The sequence below is a fragment of the Muscardinus avellanarius genome, assembly GCF_963383645.1.
Source record: "Muscardinus avellanarius genome assembly, chromosome: 12".
NCBI lineage: Eukaryota > Metazoa > Chordata > Mammalia > Rodentia > Gliridae > Muscardinus > Muscardinus avellanarius.
In genome coordinates this window covers 14,016,282-14,036,567 of record NC_137798.1, presented here as the reverse complement: position 1 = coordinate 14,036,567, position 20,286 = coordinate 14,016,282, and the positions used below count along the sequence as shown (strand labels likewise).

General features: G+C 39.6%; 1 protein-coding gene across 1 annotated transcript in view; it reads right to left on the bottom strand.

The window, feature by feature from the left end:
* UBR1 (ubiquitin protein ligase E3 component n-recognin 1) overlaps positions 1-20,286 on the bottom strand; it is a gene marked incomplete at both ends in the record, with an annotated part of 123,588 nt that overhangs the window by 55,216 nt on the left and 48,086 nt on the right. The window contains 12 exons of the mRNA XM_080707719.1: positions 1,495-1,594; positions 4,035-4,189; positions 4,554-4,602; positions 6,996-7,098; positions 7,755-7,807; positions 9,225-9,349; positions 12,472-12,535; positions 15,136-15,237; positions 15,487-15,552; positions 16,651-16,758; positions 17,300-17,361; positions 19,084-19,264. Coding sequence (XP_080563845.1) covers positions 1,495-1,594; positions 4,035-4,189; positions 4,554-4,602; positions 6,996-7,098; positions 7,755-7,807; positions 9,225-9,349; positions 12,472-12,535; positions 15,136-15,237; positions 15,487-15,552; positions 16,651-16,758; positions 17,300-17,361; positions 19,084-19,264 — 1,168 coding nt within the window. The remainder of the gene's footprint in view (positions 1-1,494; positions 1,595-4,034; positions 4,190-4,553; positions 4,603-6,995; positions 7,099-7,754; positions 7,808-9,224; positions 9,350-12,471; positions 12,536-15,135; positions 15,238-15,486; positions 15,553-16,650; positions 16,759-17,299; positions 17,362-19,083; positions 19,265-20,286) is intronic.

Genomic DNA, 20,286 nt, shown 5'->3' with positions numbered 1-20,286 from the left:
CACTGGGATTACAAGCATGTGCCACCATGCCCGGCTGTAAGTGCTAAATTTAAAAAAACATGAAAAATTTATTTAAGTTTCTCTCCTTTATCTTCCACCAACACTGCTAAGTGAAACTACCCTTAAGAATTTGCCTGTTAGCTGGTACAGTGGTGCGTATCTATAATCCCAGTACATGGGACTCTGGGAGGATCAGCTGATTTGAGGCCAGCCTCTACAACTTACTAAGACCCTCACCAACTCAGTGAGACCTTGTTTCAAAATAAAAAAATAAAAAAGGTTGAGGGGGAAGGCTAGTTGGTAGAATGCTCCTGGATCCAAATCCAATCTCTAGTAACACACACACACACACACACACACACACACACACACACACACACACTCTCTCTCTCTCTCTCTCTCTCTTCTCTCTCTCTCTGCCTCTTGCTTTCTCTTAGGCTCACTGTAAAAAAGTGAGATGCTTTTCTTGCAACTATTGCTTTTACAATCAATAGCACTAAAATGTCTTTGAAAAAAAGTATCTTAATCAGGTAGCATATAACAGAAACCTAATCTAAACCTATGCTGTTCGTTCTAGTTGAAAACAGTGCAAAATGAATGCATTATAATTCAGATATTATCATTTAAAATACATAAGCATGAATGTCTCCCACAGACTGGTCATGTGAATATTATGGGCAATGCAGCGATGCAGCAATGTTTGGATATACTGATAGGAAGAATGAAAGAAGCAGCCAATGTAGAAATAGAAGGGAATCACGCAGTAAAAGGATTAGAGTAAGAATTCTACCCTATGGAATTCTGATTAAGGTTTGAAGACTTCCTAGCATGTCCTATGGACCTTACCTTAACATTAAGAATCCCAAGTTGCAGCTGGGCGTGGTGGCGCACGCTTGTAATCCCAGCACTTGGGAGGCTGAGGCAGGAGGATCGCACAGGTTCGAAGCCAGCCTCAGCTACTTAGTGAGGCGCTGAGCTACTTAGTGAGATTCTGTTTCCAAATAAAAGATAAAATAGGTCTGGGAGTATAGCCTGGAGGTAGAAAGCCTCTGGGTTCCACCCCCAGGACCCCCCCCCCAAAAAAAATCCTACGTTGCTAATAGGTCATTTTGTATCAAAAGGTCAATCATAAAGTGCCTAGAAATTTTCAATTAAAAGAATATATTCTCACTGGGCATGGTGGCACACGCTTGTAATCCCCACACTGGGGGGGGGGCGGCGGAGACAGTCAAGTGTAGTGTATGGGGATTGGGGAGGGACCAGGGGAAAGCCCACCAACTGCTGTGAGAGGGATATCATTATCACTATGAAAACATTACGATGGGAAACTACAATGCACCAATAAAAATGAAAAACTATAAATAAAAACTAAAGATGCTAGGGAAGATGATCTCAGGATTTCTCCATTTTAAGACAGATTAAAACTTTTGAAAACACAAATTTTCAAGTACAAATTGATAATTTTCTCTACTGAAAAACAATACGCAAACATACTTGAAGCCTTGTGGTAAAAGTCAAATGTCACTTCTTCTTCAGGAGCTTTCTGAAGCTGTTGCTTCTCTTCTAGTAAACCCAGTGCTAGAAGATGGAATGCCTAGAGGAGGGAAATAAGAGAAAACCTTTAAAATTGTGCTTCTTCAGGCAAACACACACACACACACACACACACACACACACACACACACACATTTTTCATTTTGAAACAGGGCCTCATTAAGTAGCTGAGGCTGGCTGAAAACCTGTGATCCTCCTGTTTCAGTCTTGGCATCACAAGTGTGTGCCGCAACACCCTGGCTAAGGTAAATGTGTGTGTGTGTGTGTGTGTGTGTGTGTGTGTGTGTGTGTGTGCGCGCGCGTGCGCGCACATACATACATACATACATACATACACACACACACACACACACATATATATTTTTATATATACACATATATATATTTTTTGGCTGGTCTGGGGATGGAACCCAGGGTCATTCAACCTCTGAGCGACACCTCCTGCCCTATTTTTTATTCTTTATTTTGAAACAGGGTCTCACTAAGTTGCAGAGGGCCTCACTAAATAGTTGAGGCTGTCCACAAACTGCGATCCTCCAGTCTCAGCCTCCCAAATGATGGGATTACAAGAGTGCCCACCACACCCGGCAGGTAAATATATTTTAAATGGAGATATTAAGCCAGTTGTGGCACTTGTAATCCCAGTACTTAGGAGGATCTTGGTTCGCAGACAGCCTCAGCTACTCAGTGACACCCTGTTTTAAAATAAAGAATAAAAAATAGGGCTGGGGGTGTAGCTGGGAAGTAGAAAGCCCCTGGGTTCCATCCACACACCCCAAGTACACACACACACACACACACACACACAAGCAACTGATATGTAAAAACTGGGCAGAACAAGTTTGCAGTGAGAAACGATGAATATGCATATGGAAGTGTCCATCTCACTTGAAATCAAAGAAACATGAGTCGAAGCAAGATCATTTCACCTGCCTAAGAGGGGTAAAATTTTAAGTTTAGTAAAATTCAGAACTGGTAATGGTGCTGGGAAGCAAGTACTCTTCTCTGTACTCATGATGGGAAAGCAAACAGGTAACATTTTTGGAAGTCAAATTTTCTTATTTTGGTGGAACTAGGGTTCCTGGAAACCCTTCTACCTCCAGGCTACACTCCCAGACCTATTTTTATACTTTTTTTATTTGGAAACAGGGTCTCTTAAGCCAGCATGGCTGGCTTCGAACCTGCGCTATCCTCCTGGCTCTGCCTCCCAGGCGTGGGGATTACAAGGGTGCGCCACCACGCCCAGCTGGAAGTCAATTTGACAGTATCAATAAATAAATATAAAGGCACAGATTCAATACTAGGAAAGAGTTTTACAAATATATTCTTTTATGTATACAAAAATATCTGTATAAGGATGTTCATTTTAGTGGTTTGTGTTATAGCAAAGACCTAAAAACATATCTATTAACAAGAAACCAGTTAACTGCATGATCACCTATCTACGCAATGGACTACTATGCAGCTATGAAGTGTGAAGCAGGCCTATATGTAATAATGTTGGAACAATTTCCAGATTCTACAAAATTTTAACAGTGCTTAACTCCTATGCAGAAAACTAGGAGACAGAGTAATTTTAAGTTAATTTGAAATATGTCTGTATGAAATGGAATTTTACACTACATGTATTGATCATTGTTTTAACAAAAAATTGAAATGCCAGCCTAAGAACCTGCAGATCAATTAACTATCGGGGAAAAATTTTTATTTAGGTAAATGCTAAATAAATATTCAGCTACAGCTACCCCAAAGTAGAATGATTAATTAACTTATAACAGTATCAAGAAAAACATTTGTTTCCACCTGAGTGAATTCTTTTAACAACTCTATGAAATAATTATACCTATGTTCTAATGAGGAAATAATTTATTTTCGATGGAAAGTGGAAAAACCCGTGATTCAGGCCTAAACCTGTTTATCTTCAAATCTTTATTATACTGTCTCCTTGTTTGTTTCTATGTGGCACTGAGGATTAGTTTACTCCAGGGGCAGTCAATCTCTGAACTACAACCTCAGACCTGTTTTATTTTATATTTTGAAACAGGGTCTTCAATAAGTTGTGGAGGGCTTTGCTGAGTTGCTGAGGCTGGCCACAACCTGCGAGCCTCCTGTCTCGGCCTCCCAAGTACTGGGATTACAGAAGTAACCACCACGTGTGGCTTACTGTCTGTTTAGTAGACGTGAGATAAAAACATTTAAAAAGCATGTCATGATAGTGACGTGCCAATTTATTATTAGCATGAGTATCCCTTGTTTGTTTTTGTGAGTTTTTAAGAACATAAATGTTTCCCAAGAATAAGGATACTAAAAACATGAGAATGTTTCCCTAAAGAAATTTGTGCCAAGTGACAACTTTTTTAATGACCCCCAGCTATCAGGAATTCCACATATGGTTCTGACTGAAATTAAACTAGGGATATTCTCCAGATCCCTAAAAATTCTAGGACTTGGCAAAGAGAAAAGATTTGGGGTAAACGTACCATTTGGAGCATCCCTTCAGTCCACAAGTTAGAATCTGTATCTACTGCCCGCTCAAATATGGTCCTAAGAATGTACATCATAACATCACAGTTGAGAAGGTTAACTACTCTGCTGAAAGCAGGACAGAAGTCAGGAGGAGGTGGCGGCGGCAGCGCTAGAGAGTGGGGGATGGATGGGAAAGAGACAAACAGGCAGTTTTATTTGAGCTATCCTACGTATACACTATGTTGCAAAGTAAAAAATAGTGGATTATATACAAAACTCAATTATTTTTTTGCTAGCTTTAAAGAACTAAAAAATATCAGTGTCAAGGGAGATATAAGCTACTCTGTCAGGCTCCCACAGTAAACTTCATCTACTGTCCATCTAAAATTCTATCACGATTCATGCGGCTGCATCTTAATATGTGAACAGGAAGCAAAACGCTGCATTCTTTAGTTGTCCATTCCCCAAACCAAAACATGGCATAAACCCCACAAGACAATAAAAATGAGTCAATTTAGAATCTCACTTTTTACCTTCATCTTTATTTTCTTGTTTTCTCCTTTTCTTCTGCATATGTTCAGCCTATTTAATAATAATAATAGTTACAATATATAATTAAATATACTGCTTAGCAAGGACAAAACAATTTTTAAAGCAGTTAGGTAAGAACTACTCACCTAATAAAATCTTTTTTTTTTTTGGGGGGGGGTCTGGGGATGTAACCCAGGGGCATTTGACCTCCGAGCTACACCCCTTGTCCTATTTTTTTTTTTTTTTAAATTCTTTATTTTGAAACCGGGTCTCACTGAGTTGCAGAGGGCCTCACTAAGTAGCTGAGGCTATCCGCGAACCACATCCTCTGGTCTCAGCCTCCCGAATGCTGGGATTACAAGCGTGCGCCACCACGCCCGGCTTAATAAAATCTTTATATACTAAATCATATATTGAAAATGCTACCTTGTTCTAGAAACAGCAGAGCTGCCCTAAGGCAGGCCACGGTAGAATGGATAAGGAATGCTCCTCAAGAATGCTATCCACATTCTTTTCAGTCAAAAATATTAAACTAGTATTTATTGTATACACAGTACTACGTGATGGTCTGTACTTGTATATGGGGAGGTACTAGAGCTTGAACTCAGGGGCATTCTGCCTCTCAGCTATACCCTCGGCCCTAAGTTTATTTAGAAATAGGCTCTCACTCAATTGCCAACACTGGCTTCAACCTTCAATCCTTCTGCCTCAGCCTCCCCAAGTACTGGGATTACATGCACGTACCATTGTACCTGGCTATAGTATATAATTATTCCTTTGTAAAGACAAAACCAGACATCAGCTGGGCGTGTAGCGCATACTTGTAATCCCAGCATTCGGAAGGCTGAGACTGGAGGATCATGGTTTGTGGACAGCCTCAGTTACTTAGTGAGGCCCTTTGCAACTCAGTGAGATCCTATTTCAAAACAAAGAATAAAAAACAGGAACCAGGTGGGGTGGTACACGCTTATAATCCAAGCATTTGGGAGGCTGAGACCAGAGTATCATGGTTCTTGGCCAGCCTCAGCTATTTAGTGAGGCCCTCTGCAACTAGTGAGACCATTAAAAAAAAAAAAAAAAAAAAAAAATAGGGCAGGGGGTGTAGCTTGGAGGTTGAATGCCCCCGTGCTCCATCTCAGACCTGAAAAACAAAAACAAAAAATATCAAAAAACTAGGGCTAGGGGTGCAGCCTGGAAGTAGAATGCCCTTGGGTTTCATCCCCAGTACAGAAGAAAAAAAAAAAATAAGAAAAAAAAGCAAAAACCAAACCAAAACAAAACAACCCAAAAAACAAAACAAAATACAGATCACCTTAACAAGGGATTAAACTTAACATCACCCTTAATGGACCAACAGATACTATGAGCTTACTAATGGGACAGAATATATTAATATACTAGTAATATATAGTAATATATAAGTAATATACAATACTATGTACTATTCTTGCTAAAAAATGTTTAACTTTATTTTTTTTAGAGTACTAGGCAAAAACCCAGGGGAATTCTATCTCTGCGTTATTACCCAGTCTTATTTTTTTATTCTTTATTTTGAAACAGGGTCTCACAAAGTTGCAGAGGGCCTAAGTACCAGAGGCTGGCCACGATCCTGTGATCCACCCGTCTCAGCCTTCCAAGTCCTGGATTCCAAGTGAGCAGGCCCAGCTAAAATGTTTAACTTTAATAAGAAGAACATAATCATTCTAATGCAGGATGTAAGATACTCTAAAAGACAACTAGCTTGTACTATGCAGAAAAGTCAATGAAACATGATACCTAAATAAAGCGCACAATCATGAAATACATGATGTTTCACGGAATCCTCCTCCCCCTACGAAAAGGACTTTTCTAGAATAACCAAGAACATCTGAAATCCAGGCATGGTGGTGCACCCTTGTAATCCCGGCATTTGGGAGGCTGGGATAGGAGGGTCCGGATCGCCGCCAGGCTCAGCTACTTAGTGAGGCTCTTTGCATCTTAGTGAGACTGTTTCAAAATAAAAATAAAAAATAGGTCTGGGGGCACAGATTGGAGGTAAAATGCCCCTGGGCTCCATCCCTAGTACTGAAAAAACACAAACATTTAAGTACTGTCTGGGTAGTAGATAACCCTGCTGATTCCATTATAATTTTTTGGATGAAATCAGAAGCATTTCTGAGGAATTAAAAGCATGATACAAGCTGGGCGTGGTGGCACACACTTGTTATCCCAGCACTCAGGAGGCTGAGACAGGAGGATCGCAGTTTGCGGACAGCCTCAGCTGCTATTTAGTGAGGCCCTTTGCAACTCAGCGAGACCCTGTTTCAAAATTTAAAAAAATTGGGCTAAGGGTATAGTTTGGAGGTAGAAGCTCCTTGGGTTCCATCCCCAGTACAAAAAAACCCAAAAACCACATAGCATGACGCATGTCAGGCTTTTTTACTGAGAAGAGCACGTGTTCCTACCTTGCTGTGCTGCGTTTTTGAGTAGTGATAGAAATACATGTTGAAGTCTCTCAGCGACTCTTCCTTCAGCTCGTAGACCCCGTGGCCCGACACACCTGGCTTCCTGCATGGTGGAGAAGGCAGAGGTGAGCGGCAGTCAACTATAGCACACTGAGCCACCTGCGGAGGCAAGGACCCTGCCCAACCTGAACCAGCACTAGACGGGAGAGAACCAAGGCCAGAAGGGGCTGCGTGTGCTCGGAACAGCAACAGCGAAGGGTTCTATCCAGTCCTTAAGTCTAAGATCACTCAGCATCATAAGAGCAAAAGGAAAGCAGCCAGAAATGTATCTATAAAGACAATACTAAAAGTAGACACTAACTACAATATCAGTTTTTCAAATTTTAAGAACCCAACTAAAATCTTATTTCCATTTTATATACCTTAAGAAATGAAAATAGTTATATCATTTTAACTCTACTAGAGAAAAGAAATTTGGAAAGAGCATATAAAAACTCATAAAGTCTTGTCTTCTAATTAATGGGGGAAAGGCTATTTTCAGGTTTGTTGCCTTACTATATATATCACCTAGTTATCACAAATGTGTATTTCTTGTTTACCTGCCCAAACCCCTCATTTCTTCAACATGTTCTCACAGTGAATATGTGCCCTCTTTCTTATTCTTGGGAGTTCTGTCAAGAAATTCAGAGCTTCTAGAAAGTACCCAAAGAACAAAGAGCGATCTAATTCTTAGAAAAAGAATAAATATTAAGCACTTACTTAAATGTGGCCACTTTGTTTATGACATTCTCTAGGCCAGTTTCGTTATTTTCCTGTTAAAACAATAATGATATCTTCATGTAATGATTTTCTCTTCTCTTCATGTGAACTGAACTACATTTTTTTTTTTGGTGGTGGTACTGGGGTTCCTGGAAACCCTTCTACCTCCAGGCTACACTCCCAGACCTATTTTATATTTTATTTGGAAACAGGGTTTCTTAAGCCAGCAAGGCTGGCTTCGAACCTGCGCAATCCTCCTGTCTCCGCCTCCTAAGCACGGGGATTACAAACCTGCGCCACCACGCCCGGCTGAAATACACTTTTAATTGTAACTCTGAGGTACTTTGTGAATAATAAGTAAAAAGATCAATTTCCAGCATAAAAATTATATCCAAAGCCTATTAGCTACATTTTGGTGGAACAATTTTTTTTAGGTGTTAAGATTTATGTGTAAAAACTGCATAAGAAAGAAATGTCCACGTTTGCCTTTATATATGCATAAGGCACATCCACGCACGCACGCATTCTGTTCACATTTAGACACATGCCCATGCTCTACTAATCCCTAAAAACAAGGCAATAGATAAATGAGAAATCTATAGCAAAACACTTGCATAGATGTTCTAATGTATTCTGCCTTCTACAATTGTTTTGTTTTTTTGGTACTGGGGATTGAACTCAGGGGTATTCTACCTCCGAGATGTATCCCTAGCCCTATTTTTTTTATTTTGAAACAGGGTCTCACTAAGTAGCGGAAGGCCTCACTAAGTAGCTGAGGCTGACTGCAAACCTGCAATCCTCCTATCTTAGCTTGTAAGTACTAGGATTACAAGTGTGTACCGCCATGTCCAGAGAGCTCTTCTAATTTTGAAACAGGGTTTCATTAAGTTGCTGAGGCTGGTCTTGAATCTGCAATCCTCCCGACTTAGTCTCCCAAATATTGAGATTTTTCTTTTTCTTTTTTAGTACTGGAGATTTAATCCAAGGGCATTCTATTTTTTCTTTATTATTCTTTATTTGGAAACAGGGTCTACGTTGCAGAGGCCCTCTCTAAGTACCCGACATTATCTGTAAACCTGTGATCTTCCTGTCTCAGCCTCCCAAGTACTAGGATTACAAGTGTGCACTACTACATCTGGCCCGCCCATTTAATTTTGAACAGGGCCTCATTAAATTGCTGAGGCTGGTCTTGAATCTGCAATACTGGGATTTTTTTTCCCCTCCTTTTAAGTACTGGAGATTTAATCCAGGGGCATTCTACCTCTAAGCCACACTCCTAGGCATTTTTTTTTCCTTCACTTTGAAACAGGATCTTGCTTAATTGCTGAGACTGGCCTGAAACCTATGATCCTCTTCTCTCAAGTCCCAAGTACTAAGATTATAGGCAAGTGAAATTTAAAGTAGCCTCCAATTAAAAACAAAACCATTCCCTCTTGAGGTCACGGGAGAACAGCACTGAGCTGGACTCACATTCTCGGGTAGGCTCTTGGCAATAGCGCTGTGTGGCATGGGCTCGATACAGAGCAAATGGGTGATTTCTCTCATTGTCACCTCTTCTTTGGTCACATTTCCCACTCCAGGTACGTAGCGCTCTCCTAATGCAACGCAGAGAAAAACACAGTAAATGACGGTCTATTTAAAGCTCACTCGATCATGTGCACTTATACCAAGAACACTGCAATTAACTAACTCTGTGAGAGGTGTCCAAAGATTATTTTAACACTTTTTCAACTTTGAACTAGAGTCTAGTTATTGAAAGATACAGGGAAAAACAGAGTGATCTGAAGGAGAATGCAGCCTTGTCTTGACTTACTTCTGCACACATACATACAAACACATGTATACATACATACTCACACACTATAAATAAGGCCCCCCAATTAAATTAACATGTGTTTCTAATCCAGAAAAGAGGGCAGATGGCGTTCGAGTGAGCAGTAGCCAATACTGAAGAGCTTTTCTTTCAAGATCTTCCTCAATTTTGTTTTACTTGATATTTAAGAAAAAACAAAGTGAATACTGAAAAGCAAATACTAAAAAATGGCTTTATAGGTTAAATAACAAAACAGCATTATGAATCAGGAAGAGCAGGTATTGCAAAAGTGCCATGCAGTCAGGCCTCCATTTTGCATTGCAATAAACTGCCAAGTGAAAAGAGGACAATAGGAACCTCACTGTGCTCAACAATATCTAATTCCCATTGCTTCAAGAGCATTTACAAAGCCGGGCGTGGTGGCAAACGCTTGTCATCCCAACATTTGGGAGGCTGAGACAGGAGGATCGCGGTTCACGGACAGCCTCAGCTACTTAGTGAGGCATCTGCAACTCAGTGAGACCTGTTTCTAAATAAAGAATAATAGGGCTGGGGGTGTAGCTCGGAGGTCGAATGCCCCTGGGTTCCATTTCCAGTACCACAAAAAAGAAGATTTACAACATCTGGCCTGAAGTCATTGATTTTCAATACTACAACATCTGTAAAAAGACGTATGTTATATATAAGAGTTACAAAGACAGAAACCATTTGACTATTAAAATTTGGTAATATGGGTTAAATTTGGTCATTTGCTGGGCGTGGTGTTGCACACTTGTAATCTCAGCATTCGGGAGGCTGAGACTGGAGGATCGTGGTTCACAGACAGCCTCAGCTACTTAGTGAGGCCCTCTGCAACTTATGAGACCCTGTTTCAAAAATAAAGAATAAAGCTGGGCATGGTGGCGCACGCTTGTAATCCCCACACTTAGGAGTCTGAGACAGGAGGATCATACAGGTTCGAAGCCAGCCTCAGCTACTTAGTGAGGCTCTCAACAACTTAGTGAGACCCTGTTTCCAAATAAAAAATATAAAATAGGAGCCAGGCGTGGTGGTGCACACTTGTAATCCCAGAATTCGAGAGGCTGAGACCGGAGGATCGCGGTTCGAAGACAGCCTCAGCTACTTACTGAGGCCCCATTCATTCATCTTTACAATTGTAAAGCAATTTGTAATCATATTTTTTCCATCAAAAGGAATATGCCCTGAAATTTTAGGTGCTAGAAACAATGTTAGAGGTCATAATAGATTTCCTCCATACCTTATTTTTATTATTTTATTTTCACTTATTTATTTTTTTGTGGTACTGGTAATTGAGACCAGGGGCCTTCTATCTTCAAGAGCTATGTTCCCACACCTATTTAATTAACTAATTATTTATTTTTGCAGGTCTGGGGATGGAATCCAGGGGCATTTGATCTCCGAGCTACACCCCCTGCCCTATTTTTTATTCTTTATTTTAAAACTGCTATCCTCCGGTCTCAGCCTCCCAAATGCTGGGATTACAAGTGTGTACCACCACGCTTAGCAAATGACCAAATTTAAACCCAGCTCAAAATACTCTTAATTAAAGTAAGTATGGCCAAAATTTTCACAATAATAAAATAATAACACAATGAAAATATATCTTTCTTACACATATGTAATTTTGTGTGTTGTATGTGGGACTGAACTCAGGGGTATTCTACCTCTGAGCTACAACACCAGCCCAATTTTTTACTCTTTATTTTGAAACAGGGTCTCATTGAGTTGCAAAGGGCCTCACTAAGTAGCTGAGGCTAACCTCAAACCACAATTCTGTCTCAGCACCTCAAATGCTGAGATTAAAGCCACCATGCCTGACTTATTTTTTAAATTTTATTTGGAAACAGGGTCTAGCTAGGTTGATGAGAGTCTCACTACTTGTTGAGACTGTCCTCAAATCTGTGATCCTCCTGTCTCAGCCTCTCAAGTACTGGGATTATAAGTGTGTGCCACACCCGGACTACAAGAGGTATTTTAAATCTATTTTTCTGTCAGACTTGGTGGCACACACTTGCAATTCCAGGACTTGGGAGACTGAGACTGTTGGACCATATAGGTTCGAAGCCAGTCTCAGCTACTTAATGAGGCTCTTGGCAACTTAGTGAGACCCTGTTTCCAAATTCAAAAAAGGTCTGGGAGTATAGCCCGGAGGTAGAAAAGTTCCTGGGTTCCACCCCAATACCACAAAAATACAAAACAAAACAAAAACTCTTTTTCTGACCTGGACATGGTGGTGCAGGCAACAATGAAGTAATACTCTCATCAACCTAGTGTAGCCCTGTTTCCAAATAAAAATAAAATCAAGCTAGAGATGTAGCTCAGAGGTAGAGTGCCCATGAGTTCAATCTCCAGTACTAGACACACACACACACAAAATCTACATTTCTGAGCCTGGCGTGGTGGCGCACGCTTGTAATCCCAGAGCTTGGGAGGCTGAGACGGGAGGATTGCACAAGTTTGAAGCCAGCCTCAGCTACTCAGTGAAGCTCTCAGCAACTTAGTGAGACCCTGTTTCCAAATAAACTATTAAAATAGGTCTGGGAGTATAAATCAAAGGTAGAAAAGCCCCTGGTTTAACCCCCAGTACCACCAAAAAAAAAAAAAAAAGAATATATATATCTATCTATATCTATCTATATCTGGGATAATTATACCCATGTCCTTCAAAGTTTAAACAACTACAGATCAGATATTAAGAAATGAAGATATAAGATTTGTGAGTTTTCAAAAGGACAGTTTCAAAATCACATTGGCCACATTAATCTCTAACCAGTATTCTAGGTAGTATGTGAAAAGAGTAAAATGATCAATTATAATTTTTAGTAATGTTCTCTGTACAAAGAAACCCATGTTCTATTCCAAAGCATCTTGTTTTAATCTTACCTACAATATAGATGAGGACCTGAAGCATTTCTTCTATTAATGTATTATATTGCTTAATCAAATCCTATAGAATTGAAGAAAAATAAATTAATTACATAAATTTAAAAACCTCCATAAATCATGCACTTCTAAATCAAACTTATGGTTCATCCAGTCTAATATTTTCTTTCAGAGCAGAGCAATAAAAAATCATGAGGTTGATAGGACTTTTTAATACAAGAGTGCACCACTGTGCCTGGCTATTTTTTATTTTTGAAACAGGGTCTTTCTAGGTTATTAGGAATCTCCCTACTTGCTGGCGCTGTCCTTGAGCCTGCTATCCTCTGGTCTCATCCTCTCAAGTACTGGAATTACATGTGTGCGCCACCACGCCCAAATACTTACTGGGTTGGTGAAAAAGTGGCTTCATATAGTTATGGTGTGCATACCTGTAATCCCACTTGGAAGGGTGAGACAGGAGAATCACAGGTTCAAAGCCGGCCTCAGCAACAAAAAAATAAGGTTCAGGTATAGCTCAGAGATAGAACCCCCCTGAGTTCAATCCCTGGTAGTGCAAAGAAAGAGATAAAGAGAGGGAGGGTGGGGGTGGGGGGGGGAGAAGAAGAGCGCGCGTGTGCTTTCCTCACACATTCCTTAAGTACTGTATCAAATCAAAAATTCTATTTCGTTTTTTTGTAATGGAGACTCAACCCAGGGGCATTCTGTTTCCCAACTAAAACCTAGCCTTTTATATTTTGAAATTGGGGGGGGGGGTCACTAAATTATTGAGGTGGCCTTGAACCTGTGATCCTTTTATCTCAACCTCCCAAGCATTAGTTACAGCTATTCATCACCACATCCAGCTTCTAAGAATGTATCTTAACAAAATAATTTGATAAGCATTCAAAACACTGAAGTACAGATCAAACTAGAAAGCCATCTTTGGCATAGATTAAAACAGAATGTTTCCATGTAGTGCAATCCTATATAGACAATAAAAGCAGTGATGCAAAAAATGATAATTGTATGTTTATTCAACAAGAAAAAAATGATCATTGCCAGACCTGGTGGCACATGCCTATAATCCCAGTACTTGGCAGGCTGAGACAGGAGGATCACAGGTCGAGACCAGCCTCAGTAATTCAGGAATCCCTCAACAACTTAGTGAGATTCTGCATCAAAATAAAAAGTAGCTGTGCGTGGTAACACATGCTTGTAATCCCCGCACTTGAGAGGCTGAGACAGGAGGATCACAAAGGTTCGTCACCAGTCTCAGCTACTTAGTGAGACCCTGTTTCCAAATAAACTATAAAATAGGTCTGGGAGTATAGCTCAGTGGTAGAAAGCCTCTGGGCTCCACCTCCAGTACCACACACAAAAAAAAAAAAAAAAAAAAAAAGGCAGCAAATTACAAAACAGCATATAGAGAATGATGCATTGCTTTAAAAATAAACAAGACACCCACACTTTCTGTGTTTCATGTGATTTTCCTTCTCAACGTTAATCTGTATATTCTAACTTCTCTAAGAGTAAAAAGAGTGTGCGTATACATGTCACATGCACATATGTGATTTTTGTTTTTCTTTTGTTTTTGTTTTTGGTGGTACTGGGGTTCCTGGAAGCCCTTATATGCCTTGGCTACACTCCCAGACCTATTATATATTTATTTTTTTTATTTGGAAACAGGGTCTCATAAGCCAGTGAGGCTGGCTCCGAACCAGCGTGATTTTTCTGTCTCTGACTCCCAAGCGCGGGGATTACAACAAGCATGCGCCATCACGCCCAGCCATATGTGATTTTTGGAGGTGTAGCTGTCACTTCATATGAGGTGGGGTGGGGAGTTTAGGACATGCCCTTTCCAGGACACAAAAATCTGAGGTTGCTCAAGTCCCTTATACAAAATGGTACAGGATTTGCATATGACCTATGTAATATCACCCCTTATATTTTAAACCATCTCTAGGTTACTTATAATACCTAATACAATGTAGACAGTATGCAAATAGTTGTTATACTGCTTTTGGGAGGGAGTAAGACAAGGGGAAAAAAAGAACCAGTGGATGTGGCACTCCTGTAATACCAGTTATTCAGGAAGCTGAGGAAAGGGGACCCCAAGTTCCATTCCAGCCTGAGTAATATAAAAAGACCCTGTTTTAAATTAAAAACGGCTGGGGATGTATGTAGCTCAGTGTATTCAAGACCCTGACAAAAAGGACAAAAAATTATATGTCAGTGATGATGCACTTTTTTTTGTTTTTGTTTTGCAGTCCTGGGGATTGAACCCAGTGCCTCATACATGCTAAGCAAGTGCTCTACACTGAGCTATAGTCTGAGTCCTGTAGTGAGTATGTGTGATTAGGTTGAATCTGTGGACATGTGTATATGCAAAGAAATAAACTTTTTTTTTTTTGCAGTACTGGGGATGGAACCCAGGGGCATTCTACCTCTGAGTTATACCCTCAGCCCTATTTCTAATTCTTTATTTTGAAACAGGGTCTCAGTGAGTTGCAAAGGGCCTCACTAAGTAGCCGAGGCTGTCCATGAACCATGATCCTCCTGTCTCAGCCTCCCAAATGCTGGGATTACAAGTGTGTACCACCAAACCCAGCTAGAAATAAACTCTTGATATGATTAAAATAGTAACAATTCCAGGAACTAATACCTAAGTCAGTTTCTGTTGCTTACCTGGTCTTTTGTGGATATGGTCTTGATAAAAGCATCAGCAAGTTCATACCTCTGAAGTACCAGCAACAAGAATTTATTTGGATCCATTAAAGATGCACCAATCTGTAAAAGAAATCCAGCATTACGATTTATGTATATTAAATGGAAAAATGCTTTGTCTCTCGTAGTACTGTCAGAAAATTATAAAGTAAATTTGCAAAAGATAATGATGTAGTGTCCCCTTGTATTACTATGATATATTCTGTTTAATGGTGAAAAATTCAAGTAAAATTAAAATTATGTCTTTTCTCATCACAAGGAATATAAGAGGAAAGAATAGGCATAAATATAAAAAGTAATTTAAACAGGTACCTGAAGCATAATAATATCTTTATCATACATTTCTTCTCTGCATTTAACATCTTGGTAATAAAACACCTATAAAATAAAAGGTAGAAGAATTATTTTAAACAAAATTCTCAATAAACCCTGGTTTTTTTTTTTTTTTTTTGAAGATTTAAAGAAGTTTATTAGAAAGATAGAAATACAGCCCCATGCCAGAGTGGCATGGAGGGGTGACTGGAATGAATACACCCTCAATAAACCCTACTTTTAAACATTCTTTCACTAGAAACCCCTGGGACTCCTTAGTGGCAAAAAATAAGTTAAAAGTTTCAGAATCATTTCAAGGGATTTGTAAGCATAAAGTGAGGAAATATATCATAAAAAAACTTCAGTTAAAGATGCTCTACATAATTATCCTGATTATGTGTAATAGAATATTTATTTCCCCTAAGATTAAAATACTTCAGTAAAAGTATACCCAATTTCCAACATAAAACTAGTTGGGTGTGGAACACATACCTGTATTCTCATACTGAGACAGAAAGATCACAGGTTTGAGGACAGTGGAAGCTTAATAAGATTGTTTCAAAATAAAAAATAAAACCAGCTTGGGATGTAGCTCAGTGGCAACATGGCCCCGGAGTTCAATCCATAGGAAACACCCCGCCCCCGGACAGACAGACAGACATACACACACGTTGTATTGTACACACGCGCGCGCACACACACACACACACACACACACACACACACACACACACATTGTATTGTATTTCCCCAATGGTTCAATGGCTGGCCAGGCAGAGTGGGACATCCATGGCTGGAATTCCAACTAATTGGAAGGCTGGGGATAGAACTCATTGCTCCTAGATTCAATTCCTAGTACCACACACACAAAACACAGCTGGTGGGAAGGTAAAGGTCTCCAAGTAAACCAATTCTCAGAAAAGAGCATGTTAACAGAGATTTTTGTGCTTTCATCTCTTATCTACTTGAGTACCCTAGTTTCTTATAATTTAGATAAAATTATAAATAGAAAAAAAAGCATCTATATAATACCTATATTTCTAAGAGTTCATATAAGAGAATAAAAGCAAATACTCAACAAAATCTAAACACATGGAGTAAAATTATCTGTGAAAAGTAATTAGAAAATGGATGAATAAATATGAATAATAAACTTTGCCATACCTGGCTAATGAGAGAGAGCCCATTTCTTCGCCACATCTCAGCAACAACTTGGGCAACCAACACCAGACAACGCAAAGGATACTCCACTAGGACCTCCACTTGAAAGTCCTGAAACAGTGAGGTCAAGTGCATTACTTTTCACAAGGCTCGCGTATATCTCAGTAGATGACACTACACAAATTCCTCAGTTAACCAGTCTGAAATGTAAGTGCTTCACTAGGTGACTTCAAAGTCCTTGTGATTCAGACTTCAATGTAATATATAGTCATAAAACCACCACATGGGAATTACTCAGGCAAATTTCAAAGTATTTTTTTTTTCTACTTGCCAACAGAGAGGTATTCAGAAACAGGACATAAGCAAATCAATTCTTAAAAGAGTCACTTAGAGCTGGGTGTGGTGATGCACACTTGTAATCCCAGTACTTGGGAAGCTGAGACAGAAGGATTGCACAGGTTCAAAAGCAGCCTCAGCTACTTAGTGATGTTCTCAGCAACATGGTGAGACTGTTTACAAATAAAATATAAAATAGGTCTGGGAGTATAGCCTGGAGGTAGAAGAACCCAGTACCATAAATAAATAAATAAATAAATAAATAAATAAATAAATAAATAAATAAATAAATAAAATTTTAAAAAGTGGCACTTACAAAAGGTACGAATTCATGCAGTCTTGAAATAGCGCCCAGTCTACTTAAACGCACATGAAGACCTAAAAGTTTTTGAAAAAAAGAAAAAGAAAAATGAGAAAGCAATTCAACCCTCTCAATTTTTTACTACTTAAGTCATCAAGCTTGAAAACTTGAGTGATCTAATTAATTAATTAATTTTTTGCGGTACTGCAGATTGAGACCAGATACATTCAACCTTTAAGCTACACCCCCAGCCCTGTTTTTTTATTCTTTATTTTGAAACAGGGTCTCACTAAGTTGCAGAGGACCTCACTAAGTAGATGAGGCTGGCCGCGAACCTGTGATCCTCCTGCCTAAAGCCTCTCAAGTACTGGGAGTTCAAGAGTACATCACCATGCCCAGCTTATTTTTATTTTGAAACAGTGTCATGCTTAGTTGCTGAGATGGCCTCAAACCTATGATCCTCCTGTCTCAGTCTCCCAAATACTGGGATTACAGAGGTTACCACCACTCCAGGCAGAAACTTGGGTGGTTTAAATGTACATTTAGAGCCAGGCATGGTGGCACATACCTGTAATCCCAGTACTTGGGAGGCTGAGACAGGAGGATCACAAGTTAGCAGCCAGCCTCAGAAACTTAGTGAGATCCTGTTACAAAATGAAAATAAAATAGGGCCATGGGTGTGGTTTGGTGGTAGTATGCCCCTGGGTTCAAATCCCTGTACCGAAAAAAAAAAGTACATTTACTAGTGCTAGAGGTGTAGCTCAGTGGTAGAGAGCATGCCTAGCATGTATGAGGTCCTGCGTTCAATCCTCAACATCACACACAAAAATGTATGTTTACTGACTTTACAAATGACACGCTCTGGCGTTAGTGATTGAACCGAGTATTTCACACATGGATAGGTGCTGAGCCTCTGAGCTATATTCACAGCTCAGTTGAAAGGAATTAAGCCCAGCCCTGGCCACAAACAAAGCCTGCTAGACACTTCTACTTTAAGAAAAAGGAAAAACCTCGTGTGCTGGCGCTCGCTTGTAATTCCAGTACTCAGGACTGCAGGTTCGTGGCCAACCTCAACTACTTAGTGAGGCTCTCAGCAACCTAGTGAGACCCTGTTTCCAAATAAAATATAAAATAGGTCTGGGAATACAGCCTGGAGGTAGAAAAAACCCTGGATTCTACCCCCAGTACCACAAAAAATTTAAAAAATAAAATAAAAAGGAATAGGGGTGTACCTAGAGGTGGAATGCCCCTGAGCTCAACCCTCAGTGCCAAAAAAAAAAAGCAAAGGGGGGAACAACATAAGCTGCCAGCTATTGATCTGTCCTTAGAGAGGCACAGCTAACAGGAGGAACATGCAGGTTTGAAGCCAGCCTTACTGGCTTAAGAGACCCGGTTTCCAAATAAAAGAAAAAAAAAAATAGGTCTCTTAGTGTAGCCCGGAGGTAGAGGGTTTCCAGGAACCCCAGTACCACCAAAAAAAAGATAAATGGGAATGACATCTTTAGAAAGTAACTAAACTGAAGCTGGGTGTGGTGGCACACACTTGTAATCCCAGCATTCAGGAGGCTGAGACCTGACTGAGGATTGAAGTTCTGGGACAGCCTCAGCTACTTACTTAGCTCCTCTGCAACTCAGTGAGACTTGGTTTCAAAATAAAGAATTAAAAAAAAAAGTAACTAAACTTCAGTATATAAACTGAGTATGTCTATACATATTAAGCACAGAAGAAAAATAGAAATTATTCTACTACTTTGGAAAACAAAGTTCCCTGAAATATGCAAAAAGCAGAGAATACTTACCAGCAAGAGTCCTAGAAAGTGGCAGATGTATGCTTACAAGATCCTCAGACACTTTGTAGGACTTAGTTTCCAAAGAGTGACCACATAATTGTACTACTGTCTTGCTACTACACATAAAACTTGAACTGCACCTCATCACAGCTTTGTGACATTCTTTATAAGCCACTAGCAAGAGTTCTTCCTAGAGGGAAAATAAAAATACAAATATGTGCAAAGTTAGCTACTTTACCACTCATCACTAAGTATTTATTAAATATAAATGCAAAATCATTCTAAGTAGGAACACCTGGCAAACAAAAAGAAATGATACTTTAGCATAAGAGAGAGTCATCCCTATGAGGATTTAATTAAGTGGTAAATAAAAGATCTATAAGAAAGAGAAGACAATACTGAAAAATATCTTTTAATAGGCAGAAGGAATTGGAAAAAGCAATCACTGACTGAAATTGGTAATCAATAATACAAGTATTAGGGATAATACAGTCTTGGGATAATCAGAGGGAGCTGGGCGTGGTGGCATATTCCTGTTATCCCAGAATCCTATAATCCCAGACTCAGGATCATAGGTTCAAGGCCAGCCATGGCAATTTAGTGAGACCCTGCCTGGAAATTAAATACAAGCTGGGTGTGGTGGCATATGTTTGTAATCCCAATACTTGAGAGGCTGAGAAAGGAGGATCACAGGTTTGAGAAAAGCCTTGAGACTCTCAACAACCTAGTGAAAACCTGTTTCAAACTAAAAAATAATATAGGGCTGTGGGTATGGCTTAGAGGTAGAACTCCTCTGGGTTCAATCCCCAGTATGTATGTATGTATGTATGTATGTATGTATGTATGTATCACACACACACACACACACACACACACACACACACACACACACACACACGTGTTGAATACAATGACACAGACAACTCAAGGAAGATGGAATTTAGAAAAGAACTCTCTTACCAGAGCAATAAGACAAGAGAAGGAAGGACATCAAAGGAATTCAAATAGGAAAAGAATTAAAATTATCTCTATTTGTAGATGCCATGATCCTATATTTAGAAGACACAAAACTCAACCAAAAGGCTTCTAGAGCTGATTAACAAAATTAGCAAAGAAGCGGGATACAAAATCAATCTAAAAAAAATCAGTAGCTTTTCTACAGGCCAACCATGAATCCACTGAGAAAGAAATCTAGAACACAATTCCGTTCAC